This window comes from Lutjanus erythropterus, chromosome 17 (genome assembly GCF_056507025.1).
Source record: "Lutjanus erythropterus isolate fLutEry1 chromosome 17, fLutEry1.hap2, whole genome shotgun sequence".
Taxonomy (NCBI): Eukaryota; Metazoa; Chordata; class Actinopteri; order Lutjaniformes; family Lutjanidae; genus Lutjanus; species Lutjanus erythropterus.
The window spans coordinates 4,917,888-4,935,680 of NC_139333.1; the positions used below are offsets into that span (position 1 = coordinate 4,917,888).

General features: G+C 41.1%; 1 protein-coding gene across 5 annotated transcripts in view; it reads left to right on the forward strand.

The window, feature by feature from the left end:
- Positions 1–14,934, forward strand: part of myocd (myocardin) — a 37,634-nt gene extending 22,700 nt beyond the window's left edge. For 2 of the 5 annotated variants that reach the window (XM_084741246.1, XM_084741250.1), the window contains 10 exons: positions 2,890–3,074; positions 4,494–4,598; positions 5,171–5,490; positions 6,913–7,069; positions 7,157–7,693; positions 8,515–9,012; positions 9,962–10,102; positions 10,493–10,621; positions 11,979–12,036; positions 12,189–14,934. In XM_084741246.1, the coding sequence (XP_084597372.1) occupies positions 2,890–3,074; positions 4,494–4,598; positions 5,171–5,490; positions 6,913–7,069; positions 7,157–7,693; positions 8,515–9,012; positions 9,962–10,102; positions 10,493–10,621; positions 11,979–12,036; positions 12,189–12,805 (2,747 nt within the window). In that variant the 3' untranslated portion in view covers positions 12,806–14,934. The remainder of the gene's footprint in view (positions 1–2,889; positions 3,075–4,493; positions 4,599–5,170; positions 5,491–6,912; positions 7,070–7,156; positions 7,694–8,514; positions 9,013–9,961; positions 10,103–10,492; positions 10,622–11,978; positions 12,037–12,188) is intronic. The other 3 variants (XM_084741247.1, XM_084741248.1, XM_084741251.1) reach the window with 3 other exon arrangements.
- Positions 14,935–17,793: the final 2,859 nt, after the last annotated feature.

Consider the following 17,793-nt stretch of genomic DNA (forward strand, 5'->3'; position numbering starts at 1 on the left):
ATGGAAACAGCATGTACTGGACACGTTCACACATGACCCATCCGGAGTGTGTGTGAGTGAAGGAGTTAAACATGAACAGGTGGGAGGAAATGGCATTTAGGACAATGCTGTGCACTAAGCTGTGTGTTAGGTTCTGTGTGTGTGTGTGTGTGTGTGTGTTTGTGTATTGCGAGGTCATTGAGTTGCACAGAATGGGCCTGGTGCTGTGATTGAAACCAGGGTCTGTTCCTGCCTGCTGTCACATGTTTGGATACAAAAAGAGAATCTTATACCTCTGCACACACATACACACACACACATACACACACACACACACACACACACACACACACACACACACACACACACAGACACACACACACACACACACCAGCCTGTACCACCTCTCTCCCTCCCTCCTCTGGCTCTGTCCCTTGAGCTCTGGTCTGATAGCCACTCTTAGCTCCTCCAATTAAAGCCGCAGTCACTATCAGCGCAGCCAATCAGGAGCGTGGTGGATGTAAAGTGGCGGTGTCAGTGTCTCACACACGCAGCGTAACACCTCCGGGCTGAGTGTGGTACTAGGTGTCGGTGACAGACAGGCGGTGTGTGAACACCACTGGTCACACAGGGGACATACATTGTGGACAAGGTGCAGCGGTTTGCAGTGTGCACATGACCTAACCATCTTATGTTAAAAATTAAAGGATGATTCCTGAGTTTTACAACTTTGGATTAACCTGCTGCGATTTGATTAGTGGTTGCCTAGCAGCACAGATAACAGCCCCTCATTTGTCAACACAGTTTGATTCAAGTGAAGGGTTCTATGATCAGGATAAGGTAATGGGGTGCGATTACTATTGCTTGAAGCAGTATTGACGAAGTACCAATCACAAAGTCTATTTGAAGCTTTCTGTTTCACGTGTATGTGTACGTTTATTTAAATATCTTAACAACATTTTATATTAAGTATATATATAATTCAACTTGACTAGTATCACAGAGGTATTTGGGGACCTGTTGTACAAGAATATGGTTGAGTTTACTGTTAACAATTTAATAGGGTTTTTGTAATAGAGAATTTTTTTAAATCTGACATGATTTTAGCGTCTAATTACTAAAGTGCTGCAGTGAAAGAACAAAGTAATGGCAGGTGTAGATAACAAAGGAAAGTAAGAAAAAATAGACAACTTCATGTCAGTTTGAATATAAATTTTTGAGTTTACAAGGAGCACCTGAAAGCACCATGAAGTCCCTGTCCCTGCGTGTGTGTGTGTGTGTGTGTGTGTGTGTGTGTGTGTGTGTGTGTGTGTGTGTGTGTGTGTGTATATCTCTGATGCAGACAGTGAGCCTCCTGAGATTTACTCGCTAAGTGAAAAATCTACCTGCATTCTGCGCTTGGCGGTTGTTCTGATTGGCTTTTATAGAGACCACTGGTCGCGAGTATCAGCTGACAACAGTCTGAATCTTTTCTGACTTTGACAGGAAATGTTTGTATTTATGTCGGACCCGTAACTCAAAGTAGGAAAATACTTAATCATAGCCTAGATGAATTAAATGCCACATGCTGACCCAGGAGACACTGGGTCTTTTAATGGACTTGAGCAGTTGCTGCTTGGCCTGGTTGGTAATCTTGCACTGTTAATTTTGGCAAGAACGTTTAGTTTAATTTTAGTCTTAGTTGCTTTTTTTGTTTGTTTGTTTTAGTCACATTTTAGTCTTTCGTCTTTGTTTTGTTTTAGTCACTTCAAACTGTTTACTTTATTCAAAACTGTTTATTATTTATCCATAAATATAGTTCTTTCACATTAACTCGCATGATGTGTGATTGTACAACAGACATCCAATTAAGTCGTTTTTTTTGTTTTGTTTTGTTTTTTTTTTTGTAGAAGACAAACGTGGTTACTGTGTATCAAAGTTTGACAGATTAAGCACAAACAACTGTTGAGTTATGAGTTATGGATGCTCAACAAAAATTGTTACCACCATCCCAGGTCTCCCCTATCATATAAAAATCACTGCATAAGTTATGACTGATGCGTCATTATCGGTTATCAAACACTGATAATGTTTATTACCTGGTAAAATATATATATATACATGTCTGATCACTGTGATCTAATCAGGTTGTCGACCTGAACAGAGCCAATTATTTTGTCTCGTCTTTATTCATCAAGGCAGAATGAACAGAGACTTTGTCATAATTTTTGTTGCCAATATTTTTTCATTTGCATCGTCATAAACTTGGGTTGTATTTTCACCATATACAGCTGTATACTGATACTAATATGTTTGCACTTACCAAACTGTGTTTCAAAGAAAAATCACCAAGTAAAGAGTTGAGTTATGGAAATGTGGTAACATCACTAAAAAGAAGTCAGACAGAGCAAGAAGCATAAGCAGTCAGACAAACAGATTTTAAACAGGTCAGACAAACTTATTTAGAGGAGAAAATAAAGGCAGATAGTAAAATTCTAAGCCAAACTTTCAGTTATGAGCAGCCATCACAGATTACACAGTTTACCTACTGTATGTTTGTGTGCGCTCAGTTTTCCTGTGCAGTGAGGGATTGTTAGTGACATTAGTTCTGGACATGTTGACTTTCAGTTTTACCTCCAAACAAAGTGGCTGACATAATCTTGGCTTGTTTACTGAACAAACCGCCCGATCATCTGATTTCTATTTCTATTTCTTGTTCCATCTGACTTCTTTTTTTCTCGTGTGTCAGCAGTAAATTTGATTAGAAAAATCATAATTAATAGAAACGACATAAGACCCGAGTTGTAACCAAGTGGAATTATTTATTTAAAGTGATCTTCTGTTCTCCCTCTTCCTCCTCTCAGTAATGTGGAGGTAATGCATACTGACCCCCCCCCCCCCCCCATATCTCCCTCTCTGCTCTCCTTCCAGTAAACCATGGCAAGTTCCCGAAGCAGGAGGACTCGTACGCGTTTGAGGAGGACAGCAGCAGTGAGAGTCTGTCTCCAGAGCAGCACCACAGTGACGAGTCGCAGGGCTCGGCCTGCCCTTCGTCTGAGGCAGCGGGCAGCGCGCCCTCCTCCTCCTCCTCACCTGCCCTCACCAGCCCACGACAGGTAAAACACCTGACTCTGTCCTGACAGCGTGGAGGTAAAAGATCCCAGAATTCCTCTTGTTTTCCTCCACTCCTGACTCTGTTGCACCTCCAGCAGTTGTTGCCACTGCTTTGCTTCTTCTGCCCCCCTGTGGCGGCAGAGTGAACTGCAGCACCATCCTGTGTTTTCCACTGACCGTTGGACTGAGTTGAACTAGGCAGGTGTCGCATTCCAGCACGCCGAGCCACCCCGCCTGCTTACCTCTCGCTCGCGATGACCTCATTCCAACGGTCGCCATCAGCAACGGTCACTAGGTTGTTTACTTCTGCTGGGCTTCTGTCTCTGACATGTTCCAACTGAATCATTAACTCTCAGTGTCTCATGTCAGTTACAAACTCCTCTTTAGAGCTTTTTGGAATGCTTTTACAAATGAAACATCAATGCATGTGCATTTTTGGGTGCAGTTATTCCATTTGAATTACAAACTGACTGTCTCCTCAGTTCAACTTTAGAATCCTGAAGCAGAAGTCAATAAAATACTTAATTATGAGTAAAAGTTTTTACTAAAATAAAACTACATAAGTATTCTCAGTAGAGCTGCAGCGATTAGTCTATAAATCAATTAGTCGATCAAAAGAAAATTCATCGCCCACTATTTTGATAAACGATTAATCCTTTCTGTCATTTTTTAAGTGTAGTCTGAAGTTGTCAAACTTGTCTTAGCTCAAATGTAAAGTGGCTATTAGATAAAATAACGTCATCATCATCCCATAAACATCTGATCTGCAGCTACTAAGCAGCTGCACTGGGGCAGCCTTGCTCAGGGGCACCTCAGTGGTGGTAATGAGGGGAGGGCAAGTGCAAATGTTAGCATTTTAACATACTAAACCACACAGTGAGCATGGTAAACATTTAGTTATTAAAGATCTGTATGCTAGCATTGTCACTACCAAGATGTACCAGAAGTACATTCTTCTTCTTCTTCTTCTTCTTCTTCTTCTTCTTCTTCTTCTTCTTCTTCTTCTTCAGTAGCCCAGAACAAACCAAACACTGGCTCTAGAGACGGCCTTTTGTATTTTTCATGAGTTTCCTTGCCAACGTAGGTTCTCCTACATGCTTGGAAGGGGAGGGTGAGACTAGCCATATTCATTTGGTTGCAATCTACAACCTCACCGCCACCATCACTAAATCTTACACACTGGTCCTTTAAGTTTTGTTTTCAAGTTGTTGATTTACTGTCTTATCTGGAGAAACGTGCCCAGAACCACAGGTGACATCTTCAAACGACCTGTTCTGTCCAGCCTGAAGTACAGCAGTCAAAGATATTTAGTATATAACTGTTAACTGTCGATAACTGTCACTTTAGAAGCTGGTCTGTTAGAGTGGCTCTGAATGGACATAGAGGGTTATATAAAGAGTGTTGTTTTTATTTGTGAACAGGGAGGTGCAGCCAGAGACCCTCCTGATCAAAGCCAGGATGAAGGCCTGTCTGGTGCCAACAACAGCCAGGCTACTCCACCAATACCTGTTCCTGCTATTGTCAAGGTCAGCAGCATTAAAAAATGTATTTCATCTTCTGCTTACCTTACCTGATGTGATTGCTTTACACTTTAAAGGAGAAATCTGTAATGTATTTACTGCAATAAATCATAAAATGACCATGATATGTCATCAGAGAAAACGGAAACACAGCAAGTTTAAAAACTCACTTCTCTGACAACAATGCTAGTCATGGTGACCTTCGAAATTTCTGTTCTGTCCTTACCTTGTGTTTTTGTTTGCCCATTTCACGTTCATTAGAACTCTAATTAGTATTGAATGTTCATTCACATGGGAAAGTGTCTGTTTATGAGTTGTAATATATGGCTAATAATCTTTCAGAAGGAGAAGATATTTATCACGGTTAAATTGATAAAAATGTTAATGGAGTCTGGCAGACAGTCACTAAACTCCACACTCCATTTTCAGAGCAGTGGACTTTTGTTTTCAGGGTAACAGTCCTAAATTCACTCTGACAGTTATAAACAGCTGATCAACTAACAGCGGAGGACTCGTCCTCGCACGTTATTGTCAGATTACAATGTTGACCTCTCCCTCCCCCTCCGTCCTCCGAACAGTCCAAGACGTCGGACAAGAACCGACACAAGAAGCCCAAAGATGTGAAGCCAAAGGTGAAGAAGCTCAAGTACCACCAGTACATTCCTCCGGACCAGAAGGCAGAGAAGTCTCCTCCGCCCATGGACTCGGCCTACGCCCGACTCCTCCAGCAGCAGCAGCTCTTCCTGCAGCTGCAGATCCTCAGCCAGCAGAAACACGCTCACACACACCCGCAGTCGCAGCAGTCGCAGCAGCACACACACGCTCAGCAGACGCAGGCCCAGGCTCCTCCGCAGCGGCAGCCCGCCTTCAGCTACCAGCCCCACCCACAGAGCCAGAAGTAAGCTTTGTATGGTCTCCTCCTCCTCCTCCTCCTCCTCCTCCTCCTCCTTCTTCTTCTTCTTCTTCTTCTTCTTCTTCTTCTTGTAATTGCATTTCTTTTTTTGATTAGGCATCTATTATAAAGGGCTTACAAGCTGGTCATTAATGCTTAATAAATTATTTACTAATGTCACATTGATCGGTTTTAGATGGTAATCTAACAATAAATGTATTATAATGCTATTATTAACACTTAAATAAAGTTAATAAGCATCTTATTACCTATAAAGGCTGTATTTGCGATCAACGCTTGTTAGCTCTTTGCCCACCAGCGTATTTTAATAAAGTTGTCAGGCAGTGCCAGCTGAATTTTTGTCAAAATTCACTGATTTTTCAACACTTACAGAAAATTCAGTTCTACAAATATGTTAACATGGAATATATCAAAAGAAAGAACGAATCTGCTAGTTTCAGACATTCTAGCTTCATTCATTCTTTTTTATAAGCACTTTAATTTTGGTTGGTTGCATCAAAAAGGCCACTTTACAGACAAAACACAGAAAACTGTGTTTTTGTGAAAGACACATTTTTAAGCAGAAAATCAACTCCATGTTTTTATGTTTGTTTTTTTTATCACTTCATATTACATGTGTAACATCACTGTCACTAGTGTGACTAACATTAAGTGTTCCCTTCTTCTTAGGCCGACAAATGTTTGTCAGATGATGCGTCACAGCGTCCCCAACCACCTCACGGTGAAAACAGCAATTGACGAGATATCTTGTCATTGGCGGAGAAAGAGTTAAAAGGGCCTTAATATAAAGCATTAGTGGACTGCTGGTGGGCTTCAGAGCACCAGAGAATCATGTTTTTAAGTCTCAAAAAATCCTGTGGTACTTGTCTGTACATTCATGGGTACGCTGCAGACGAGAACAGCAAATAGCTAATTCAATGCCTTTTAATACTGCCAATTTGCCATTATGCAAATATAATAAGCTAATATGCTAATGGAGGGCAGTAGTCTCATTTTCCAAGACCCGTATGCACTAGACATACATTGACACAACCTTGACATTATCTTATAAGCATAAGGAAAACTGATTTTGGTGAGGAACATGGGAAATGTTGCACAGGGAAAATTTAAAAATGTAAAATGGAATAAGTAAATATTTTAAAGCTTTAGATTTATTTTTACACTATATTTAAATTAAAACAAGTATTATTTATCAGTGGTTTCAGTTTTTGACTCATCTGAGAAGGGTTTTTTCACTATCTGGCTAGTTAGTTGCTTACAACTGATCTAAGAAAACTTATTAACCATTGATATTTACAACATATTATCAATCTATAAAGGGTGTCTGATCAGAAGTGGTACCATGTTTTTCTTTTAGCTATTTTTACTTAACTGTGTGAGTAATCCACTTGATTTCTGTCATTGTAGAGGAGCCAGTGAGCAGCTATCAGCGTGCAGCTCCAGCGGTCCATCCAGCCAAACCAACAGCAACTCCTCGTCCCCAGTCAAGAACACATATCCCAACCAGAGCAACATCTCACCGGTCAAACCTGGGCCCCTGCCAGCCAATCTGGATGATCTAAAAGTAGGTGTTACAAAATCAAATTACTCTAGTGGAGACATTATAAGACCGCCTTCATGACTTTGATGTCTTTTTTTTCCCCAATGTCAGGTATCAGAGCTCAGGCAGCACTTGCGTATTCGTGGCATGCCCGTCTCCGGCACCAAGACGGCCCTCATCGAGCGGCTCCGACCCTTCAAAGACTCAAACGCCGGCTCCTCACCCTCAGCCTCCTCCGACATCACCACGGTGACCTTCCCCGTCACACCCACGGGGTCCCTGTCCTCCTACCAGTCCCCGTCCTCCTCCAGCGCACTGTCCCAGGGGGGCTACTACCCTTACCCCAGCACCTCCTCCACCCCTCCCATCTCTCCGGCCTCCTCCGAGCTGTCCCTCAGCGGCTCGCTCCCCGACAGCTTCAGCGACGTGCCCATGTCCTCGCCGACGCAGTTCGCCCTGCAGCCGTCTCCGGCCCAGCTCAGCATGGAGGACGGCCTGGGAGGAGGGGGCGGCATGGGCGGGGCAGGACTGAGGGCCGGGGAGGGCGGAGGAGTGGATGGCATGGAAGCTGAAAAAGATAAGATGCTGGTGGAGAAGCAGAAGGTTATTGAAGAGCTGACGTGGAAGCTGCATCAGGAGCAGAGACAGGTGAGGAACCATGAGTGTGTCAGTCATCAAAGAATATAAAGAGGACACTGTGTCAAAGAACAAAACTATTACAGACTGGGTTAATCCAACAAAGATTAATTTAATGTAAGATTCGTTCTGATCAGAGTTTATCAAAACTGGGTTTAAAAAAAGAAAATCCAGATTTAAATTAAGCAGAGCTCTGTTGTACAATTAAAAACTTGTACAAGTTTGGGAAATCCAAGTTTATTGATGTAAACCAAAATTAAATTTAATCAGAATGGAAATGCTTGACTACTTAATCTAAGATAAATAAATAAATTAATGTAATATTCCTTAACAAAACATTACATTGTTTGCTAGCTAGCTAAAAAGTGAGTTGGCTTAGTTAGACTACTTATTCAGCTCTAATTTGCTAAACTTGTAAGCTGAATTAATGAAGCAATATAGTCAAATAATACTAGATAATAGATAAAAATGGAAAACACAACAGTGAGGAAAAGAGAGACAGTGGTTGGACTGTTTTAACAAATCAACAGGAGTAAAAGAAAGAAGAAGCATGTCATAAAGCTCAGTTGTTTCTGTCCATTAACTTTCTTTGCTCAGTTCATCTCAAAAGGAATATAGAGTTTTGGTGCAAAAAAAAAAAAATCTAGGTTTAGAAGATAGAACTAAACTTAGGTTTAAAGTTAATCTTAATTTTAAAAGTTTGATGCAACATAGTTTTAAGTTAAACCATGGGTTTAAAAATGAATCATTGACGGTGCAATCCTGCCTTCAAGCTGCAAACATCTTTAAGAGCTTTTCTTTGATTGATATATTTACCCCTGTCTGCTTGTCAGGTTGAGGAGCTGAAGATGCAGCTCCACAAGAGGAAACGCTGCTATGGAGCGACACAGGACACCATCCCTCCTCCATCTCACCCCTCCATGCACCACCAGCAGACTCCAGCCATGATGGGCCAGCACTTCTTCGGGGTGACGATCAAACAGGAGCCCATGTCCCTGTCCTCCAGCTGCCCTCTGTCCTCTCCCAAACAGCTGAAGAGCTCTCCTGGCAGCTGCATGGAGGACATGGGACACTGCAACGCCCCCCTGTCCAATATGGGGGGCCCCGGGGGGCCACAGTGCATGGACACAAACCCGTCCTCCGGCAGCCCCTCCACGATGTCGGCTTTCCTCAGTCCACAGTGCTCACCACAAGACTCCCCCATCGGGAAGCCTTCTAGTAGCCCCCAGCCTTCATCTCCCAACAACCCCTACCTGCTATCACCTCCGCTGGGGAGAGACGGCTGCAGTCACCCCCACCCCCAGGGCAATAACAGAGCACGCAACATGCAGGTAGGACAGGTTTATGGACACAATTATTAAATGTTCTGAGACATTTTATTTAAAAAAAAAATATGACATAATAACGATACTATTCGTAGGGGAGTATTATTACCTGGGGATGTCATAATTTTTGGCTTCTTTCCACAGTCCAAAGACATGCAAGTTAATAGGTTAATTGGTGACTCTAAATTGCCCATAGTGTCAGTGGTTATTTATCTCTATGTCTCAGCCCTGCGATGAACTGAAGACTATTTATATTTATGGTTTGGTAATTTTGAATTTTTCACTAAAACTGAAGGAGAAAATGGGGTTTTTTATGAGCTGAGACACTTCACTATGAGACGCTATTTCTTAAGCCAAAACAAACCATTCACAAAGCCGATGGATCGTCTAAAAAACTGCACTGCCACAAAGCCAAAAACATGGCTGTTTTTCTAAGCACCTGAAAAGTTGACATCTTGGATATAAGTGTTTTTCATTGGAGAATGACAATTTTATATATTTATACATATATCATTATTATTATTATTATTATTATTATTATTATAAATTAGCAATTTGTCTACCCAATTGGATGGAAGAGCTAAGAATGTAGCAACAGTGCACAGAAGCACTATGAGCTGAAAGCTAATGTAAGCAAGCTAATATGCTAATGCTAATATGCTCACAATGACAAAGTTATCATGCTGATATTTAGCAGATAATGTTTATCTGAAGTTTGCCAATTTAGTTTAGCAAGTTAGCATGCTAAAAAAGATTTGCTCATTTGCTCTGAACAGAAATAAGTGCAGCTGAAGGAATGTATGTAGTTTCTTTAACTGTTGAAATATTTCAGTCTAGGACAGTCCAACAAACCAACATTACAACTATGGCGCTAACACCCTGATTTCCACGTTTTGTTCAACCGTAACTACAGTACTTCTGAATGTGGTTACATTTGACATTTGTGTAACTCCAGATGCAGCAGAAGAACGGCGGCCAGGCCATGAACTGTTCTTATCCTTCTGACCAAAGAGGCCTTCAGGGAGTCTTTCCCAACTCGGCTGACTGCGGCCACGGCAGCTCGGCCAAATCTGAGAACCAGAGTATGCAACCAAAGGTAAACATCACGTCAACGTTAACAGCGTTTGCAGTGTTGTCATGTCGGTGTCATGTACTTCATCTGAATCACCTCACATCCACGTAACCGTTTTTCTCTTTTCATTTGTGTTCTGTCTGTGACTCTATATGGTTGTGTGTTGTGATGAGGTCCATCGTCACTCTGATCTGTTTTCATCACATATTCCTTCACATGTTGGTGACTTTTCCTTTACGAGAACACAACGCCAACCCTTTTCATCAAATGAATGTTTAATATGAGATTATTCCATCATGAGGGCCTGATTTATAGATCTTTTTGCCTTTTTTAATCTATAGTACACTCATATTTGGTAATCTCCTCCATTCTAATTGGTGGGCTAATGTCACTTTTTACCCATGTCTCATATAGATGTCAATATTGCCCTCTCCTCGGCATGTTGGCCAAAAGTGCCAGGTGTCTCCCCCTGCCTTCAGTAGCTCAGATTCAGATGCATCTGACTTAAGACAGCCCCCATGCTATGAGGATGCAGTCAAGCAGGTAAACTGGAAATCGTGCTAAAATGAATTCAGTAGAGAATGGCTGGCCAGAGATTTGATTTGACCTATCGGCGTTGCTCTAATCGCACTTTTCCTCCTGTCCCCTGTTTTTGTCTCTTAAGTCCATCACCTGTCCTGTACTGCACCTCTTTGATTCATCCATTCGCTTTGTTCACTGCACTAACTTTCCACCCTTACCAAGTCTGACGCAGATTGGGGTTTTAGTTGTACAAGCAGTTTTTGAAGGCAGATCTTTTTCAGTTGGAGAAGCAGATAAAAAACTCAACCTGACTAACCCAGAAAAGCTAAAGTTCAAAAGGTCAGTCCACTCAAATTACAGCAAAATGCCTGTTTACACCTGGTAATAACATGTATTGGTTGGACAGCTTTAGGTCTGTCAGTACAGTGGATCTCACTTCCCGCTTTAAATGCAAATAAACACATTATATTATTTCCATTTGCGAAGACCAAATGCATTGCTGTTTTTAACTGGGTGTCCTCCACCATACCTGACCATGACGGAGGAGGCCGATTAACACTGCTATACTTCCGTCACTTTTGATTTGATGTTGTCATTGTGTGTCTCGTTGCAAGTGATGCAAAAGACCTCTGATTCAAGTGGCGAGAAGGGCCCGACTGATACGCATCTAAAGAAATATATTTCAAACCGCATTTCAAACCATCTACGTATTTGGCTTGGATCCGATTTGCAAAAATCTGATCTATTTCATGCGTTGTTTTTCTGATGTCCAGACTTTTTCAAATCAATCTGGATACAATCAGTGTGTTTGCAAACATCTGCTGCTTATCTTGGCAGGTTAGAAAACCCAAACACATCATTTGTACATAATTTGCATTACAGTGAACCAAATGGAAATCAGACAGCTGTTTTGTGTGGATTTCAGTTGAGTAGGTGGTTCTTTAATGTGTTGAGTTCAAATCACTAAAGGAATGTGGTCACGTGCGGCCCAGGCCGAACCTGAGTCGTCCTTAGAAACTGTTTGGAAAAGGGCAGGCACTTTCAAAAAACACTTAGTCTTCATGTGGTCTCAGCGACTGGATCAAAATGCATCTTGGATGCGTTTACATCTGTACTTAGAGCAGCCCGCTTGTGATTGGATCACCCAAGACACATGTCATTACCAGGTGTAAACAGGGCCTAAGAAAAGCTAGTGCAAGAGTTTAATCTCAACCAATAAGGTGGTCTGTCTTCAGAAAACTCTGTACCAAAACCCTATTCTGCAAGTCTTTGTAGACTGCTTGAAAGCTTGCATAATGTTCATGTACAATTCTTTAATATAACTGGATTGAACATTGTTCAGTTAATAAAAAGAATCACTTTTTTATTACTGTTCCAGCAACTGACCAGAAGTCAGCAGATGGATGAACTTTTGGATGTGCTCATAGAAAGTGGAGGTAAGGTGAAATTCCGCACATAATGTTAGCGTAGCTCACACTGCGCATGCATATCAAAGATGGTTCAAAATCTCCATGTACATCAGTGAGTCACAGTGGTATCAGCTCCAGTCCCTGCTGTGACCCTCCCTCCTCTCCTCTTTCTCTTCAAGAGATGCCAGCTAACGCCAGAGAAGAGAGGGAGAGGTCCTCTGTAACCAAAGTTGTGCCTCACATTACTGTGTCCCCAGGGTGTCCCGGCCTCCTCATCCCGAGGTTCCACAGACACTACGAACACCTGTCCCCCTCCCAGCTCCCGTACGACCACTCCGCCAATCACATCACCGAGAGCCACCTGGAGACTCTGCTGGGAAGTCCGATTGGCCGGGGAGGGGAGGCGGCACTCCTAAAAATGGCTGCTGAGGACGGCGGGCAGGAAGACGAAGGGAACAGAGAGGGCGAGGGGTACGGCAGCCCCCACAACCACCACCGCCACCCTCACCACCCCCAACAGGACAAACTTCTGACCAACAGAGACCTGATGGACACCCCTCTGTCGCCCATCAGCTCCAAGGTGTCCGCCGTCCCAGAGGTGCAGGGGATGGTGAGCATGACTTTCAGCGAGACGCCGTGGGAGACGATGGAGTGGCTGGACCTGACGCCGCCCAGCTCGGCCACGACCTTCAGCGTCGCTCCGCCCAGCGGGCCCAGCATCTTCAACACGGAGTTCCTGGATGTCACAGACATTAACTTGAACTCTGCCATGGACCTCCACCTGGAGCACTGGTGAACGCATCACCGCCACAAAGGGCGTCTAAAACACGAGACACCAGCTTCGAGTAGCTGTACGGACCGCTCATATCAGCTATGACCACACCAAAGAACTCTTGAATTCTACCTTAACAGCTTCAGTCCAAGTGCCACAGCTAGCCTCCTATGATATCACGTGGACCGTTAGCCTCCATGCTATGATTGGCGGCTAAGTCGGAGGTTGAAGTACAGAATTATATTTTGACTTATTTTCTCCACGTCACTGAAATAAAGTCCTCATGTTGTCGTTGTACCCAGAATCCAAAGACTAGGTGCTTTTTGACATGATCTTTGTCCATTTCAGACAACGATGCGCACAACTGCCAAATAAGTATGACAGTGGACACATGAAGGATTGTCAAGATAATGGACATCACTCATTCTTCAGAATTGGGGCAAAAAAATGTTTTGCTTGCTTGACTATTAAATGTTGTAATGGGCCAACCTTCAAGTGATGAAATTCTTAATAAATGTGGACGTCAGGTCCATCAGAGTTTTTTATTTTCCATTTTCCATCTCATAAACAAAAAGAAAGCAAACCAAAATATTTAAGAAAGTCCATATATTTATATTCTTAAAGAACAGATTTTCACCCCACCAATTCTCAAGACTGGGTGATGGACATGATTACAGTGCTTTATACCAACACTTTATGCAGTATCAGTGTTACGCCACCTAGACTTGAAGACACATTTTGACAATCATTGTATATTTTCTGAGTCTATGTTTGTATTACTGGAAAAAAATGAAAGGAATTACAAGGTGAATTGGATTGCTCAGCACGGCCATTTTTGTAAATATCTTAACTATCTGTACTGACAGAGACAAGTCGACGTCTGCATATTTTGTCAGTGGTGTGGGAGACGGCACAAACCACCAGTCAAGTGTATCATGTAATCAGTTCATCAATTGATGTAAATATGACAAAAAAAATCTCACTGTGCACCTCTAGCTAAAATACACATTTGTCACAGTTTGCTTGAGCTTAGAATATGTGTGTAGAAATGGTTTTCATTCCTATGAAGGACCTTTTTGTTTTTTTATACAAGTTTCTTTACACTATTTGGCGCATTTATCCACAGGATGACATTACAGAGAGAAATGAAGGTCTGAAAAAAACAGACTTGGGTCTTATCGGTTTTAATCGGCAGACAAACTGTGCCTTATTTGCAACAGTTTTTATAAAAAATATTTTATATGAGTTTCCCCTTTACAATGTGTTATTAATTTGTTATTCCCTGAACGCTGTTGATAGATATTAATATAGAAAGCTCCAGATAAGTCCATTTTTATCTGCAAAATCAGACAAATGTTACTGAAAAATACAACTTCATCTCTATTTTTTCTTACTAAATTTCACCCTTTCTACTCCCTGGCCAATCACAGTTATTTATTTTGTGTTTTTGTATTTATACTTTATCCTGTATTTATACTGACATTCCTTTCTAATAGATTGGGGCTCTTTGATTTACCGGAAAACTCCTGTGCTGCCAATCTGACCACGGACATTTCTCAGTAGATCAATTCTCTTAAAAATGTGATACAAAGTGAAGGAACCACTTCGAAAAGCCATGCTTTCTTAAAACACTTCTCTTTAATGAACCATAAGAAGTGGAAATGTCCATTATTATTAGCACTTGTGAATAGAAAAATGTAATATATTCAGATCTTTACTGTGAATACTGCATATTAACACAGCATAAACCTGTAGGAGAGCCAGCCTTTACACACACAAGTTACACTAATGACATCATTTCTGACTCAAAACAGCTTTCTGTGGAAGAGTTTTAGAACCAGGCTTCAGGGAAAAACATGAGAAAACAGAGGATTTTTTTAAAATTTATTTTGCATTCCGAGATTTCTGAGATAATGTTGAGAATAGTCGGACTAACAGTGTTAGAGCCGGCATAAGGGGAAAAAAAAACTGTATTTCCAGAAGGAGGTCGAAATGCTGAGAATTAAACTGAAATACCATTTTGTGAATAAAGTCAAAATTTTATTCCACTTTATTCTCAACATTTTGACTTTTTTAAATCTACATTTCGACTAATAAAAAGATTTAAAATCTTCCTTTGATTTTTTTTTTCTTATGCCTGGCAGCAAACTGAAAAATCTTCTCACTATTTTGTCCTTATTCTTATTTCGATTACATTCTTGCCATTTTGACTTTGTTCTTCATTTTGACGATTTTCGCCATTTCACTTTTATTCTTGACATTTTGTCTTTATTCTCACCATTTCAACTAAGAAAAAATCTTACACTGATTTATTTTTTTGGTGCTTCTTACGAATACTGAAAAACTTAACTTCATTCTCAACCTTTATACATTTTTCTCAAAATTTTGCGCAGAATCATCCTCATTTTGTTCCCTTACTCTTGGCACTAATAGTCTTCCACAGCTTTCAGTTTTGGTCAGTAATGGTCTGGTTTTCACACATGTAACAAGATAGGAGTTAAGATGAGAAGACTGATAACACTTGAGAGAGGTATCAATCTTCTCCTCTAGCTCTAGGCAAGAATGAATAAAAAGTATAGGTCCCAAAATGTCAAACTTTTGCTTTAAGTGCATCAGGCAATTAGTTTTTTGCATTTACAATAATGTCCTCTGTAAACATGGATCTCACTTTGTGTTCTGTTTAGACCAAATATTGCTTTTATTCCTATTACTTATGAAGTGTTGCACTTGTTAGATGGGTTTTAGTTTCTTTTCATCCTTTAATGCCCATTCTGAATATATGACGAAGCCAATATTCTTTATTTCCCGCCCTCTGTTGAAAGAATATCTGCTGGCCTTTTTTTTTTTAAATCTCATGGGGTTCAATTTGCAGCAATTTTCCCTTCTCAAGAAAAGAAAATCTCACCTGACAGAAGCCTCCATGTTGCTTGGCCACTGACTTGCTTTACTATTGTAAAATAAACAGTATTTGCCTGCATCCCTGTATACTACAGAAAGAAGAGCAATAAACTTATCACAGCAAAATCATTTCTGCAGTTACTTTTTTATTCATGTCCGATTCACAAGAAGCACACAATACAGCTTTTTAATCTTTTCCATGGGAACTTTATTTGTAACCCTTGATAAAGATACAATATAATATTCATCGCCCTTAATATTATCTTATAATCTAATATGAACATTCTAGTAAATTGCAATTTTATACAACATGTACCCTGGAGATTCAGATTCACCAGCAGTAAGTTAGCTTCCTGGAAATGTATCCCATGAGAGAAGAGCAGATCTGGAGACAGTTTGCAGAGAAACGGCTCTCGGGTCTGTCGTGTCACATGAGACCGTGGGCTTTCTCAGGGGTTTGCACCATTTCGCGTTACGGATAGAAACGGAAAGAACAGAGCTGACGCGATTCTCCATTTGAATTATGAAGAGACTCATGTCTGGTCTACGCTGCATCTCCATCAACTCGTTTTTTTTTTAAGTTTTACCCCCTTCTGAATAAGCCACAAGTATTCAACAAGTCTGTCACCAAACTCCCCAATACGTCCCCATGATGGTGGCCATTTTCCAACATGGCTGACATCTGTAGAGACCCATGAAAGATTTTTAAATGAAATGTTGTGGGTATCTCCAGCTAATTTTACTCGTCAATTCATCAGTCATCAGCCTTTTGAAAACAGTTATTTAATGTGTTCTGAGGCTCTGGAGGAGCTTTGTCAAGTCTCAGACAATAACCTGATGATGTCATCAGGTTATTACTTTTGGTTTCGGAGCTTTCACCATACGAAAGCTTAAAAGTCATGATATCTCTGCCTCTGCTGCACAAATGTTGACCGCTCTTTGTTCACCTCTCCTAAACCTATGAAAGTACAATACTAAAATTGCTGGAATGGCCCTTTATGCATAGCAAGCTCTTTAAAGGGATGGTTCAGATTATTTGATGTAAGGTTGAATGAGGTACACAAGTAAGTGTATGCTACATTCAGGATATCTTCACTACTTGAATCTACCGTTTAACAAGCCAAATATTACTCTCTCCAAACCAACCAAACTCCATTGCCAAAATCAGTCATTTTACCTTGCAGAACATGGGAGTTGGTGGTCTACCGCTGCCTCCATGTGTTAGTTTGTTTGCATTATTGTGTGACTTCAGTGTCTTAAAAGGATAGTTTAGATTCACTGAAGTCAAACAGTAATACAAAAACTAAGAGATCAAGGCAGCGGTAGTCCTGCAACTTCTGTGTTAAATAGCCCATTTCGCCTATGGGGTTTGGTTAGTTTGGAGAAAGCAAAATTTGGCTTGTATCACAACAGTTTCCCATTTGAAAATGCTGTTTGGTAGCAAAGTTAAGTGGTGAAAACACTCTAAATAGAGTGCTCACTTAGACTGATATTAAATTTTTCAGGTGAACCTTTTTGTTACGTGGCTAAAAAACTTCTGTTGCTGACCGTGTCCACAGCTTAGCTTCTGTGCTGGTACTCCTTTCTGCTCCTCCAAACTGGAGGCGTGCTGACTGGCATCTTTGTAACTAACACACTGACCTCATACAACCCCACTTGAAATAATCTGAACTATCCCTTTAATGCAATGAAACTAAATGTAATGAAACATACAGTGAGAAAAGAAGCCAAAAATACAATAAGAACTGAGCTGCAACAATGTCAGTCAGTGTTGACAACAGTTTATAAATGTATTTCTTCCATATTTAGTTAACATTATTTGCATTATTAGTAACTGCTAGGTTAAAGGACAAGGCTGGCAATATTTAATGTTATATTAGTGGGATTTTTTACATTATTACATTACAAGTCTCTACAGTGTCCCAGTCTTGAAGGACCACCATCCATACAGACAGTTTGGTTATGTAGCTAAGTCCAAGTTGCGTGACTACCGCCGGGTAGACGTGGCTTTCTGAGAGGGAATGATGGCGGGTGGCTCTCGATAGTCTTAAGCCTCTGCCCTGGTATGGTAAACTGTGGTAAATCGTAGGCGAGGCAACACGTTTTAGACTACA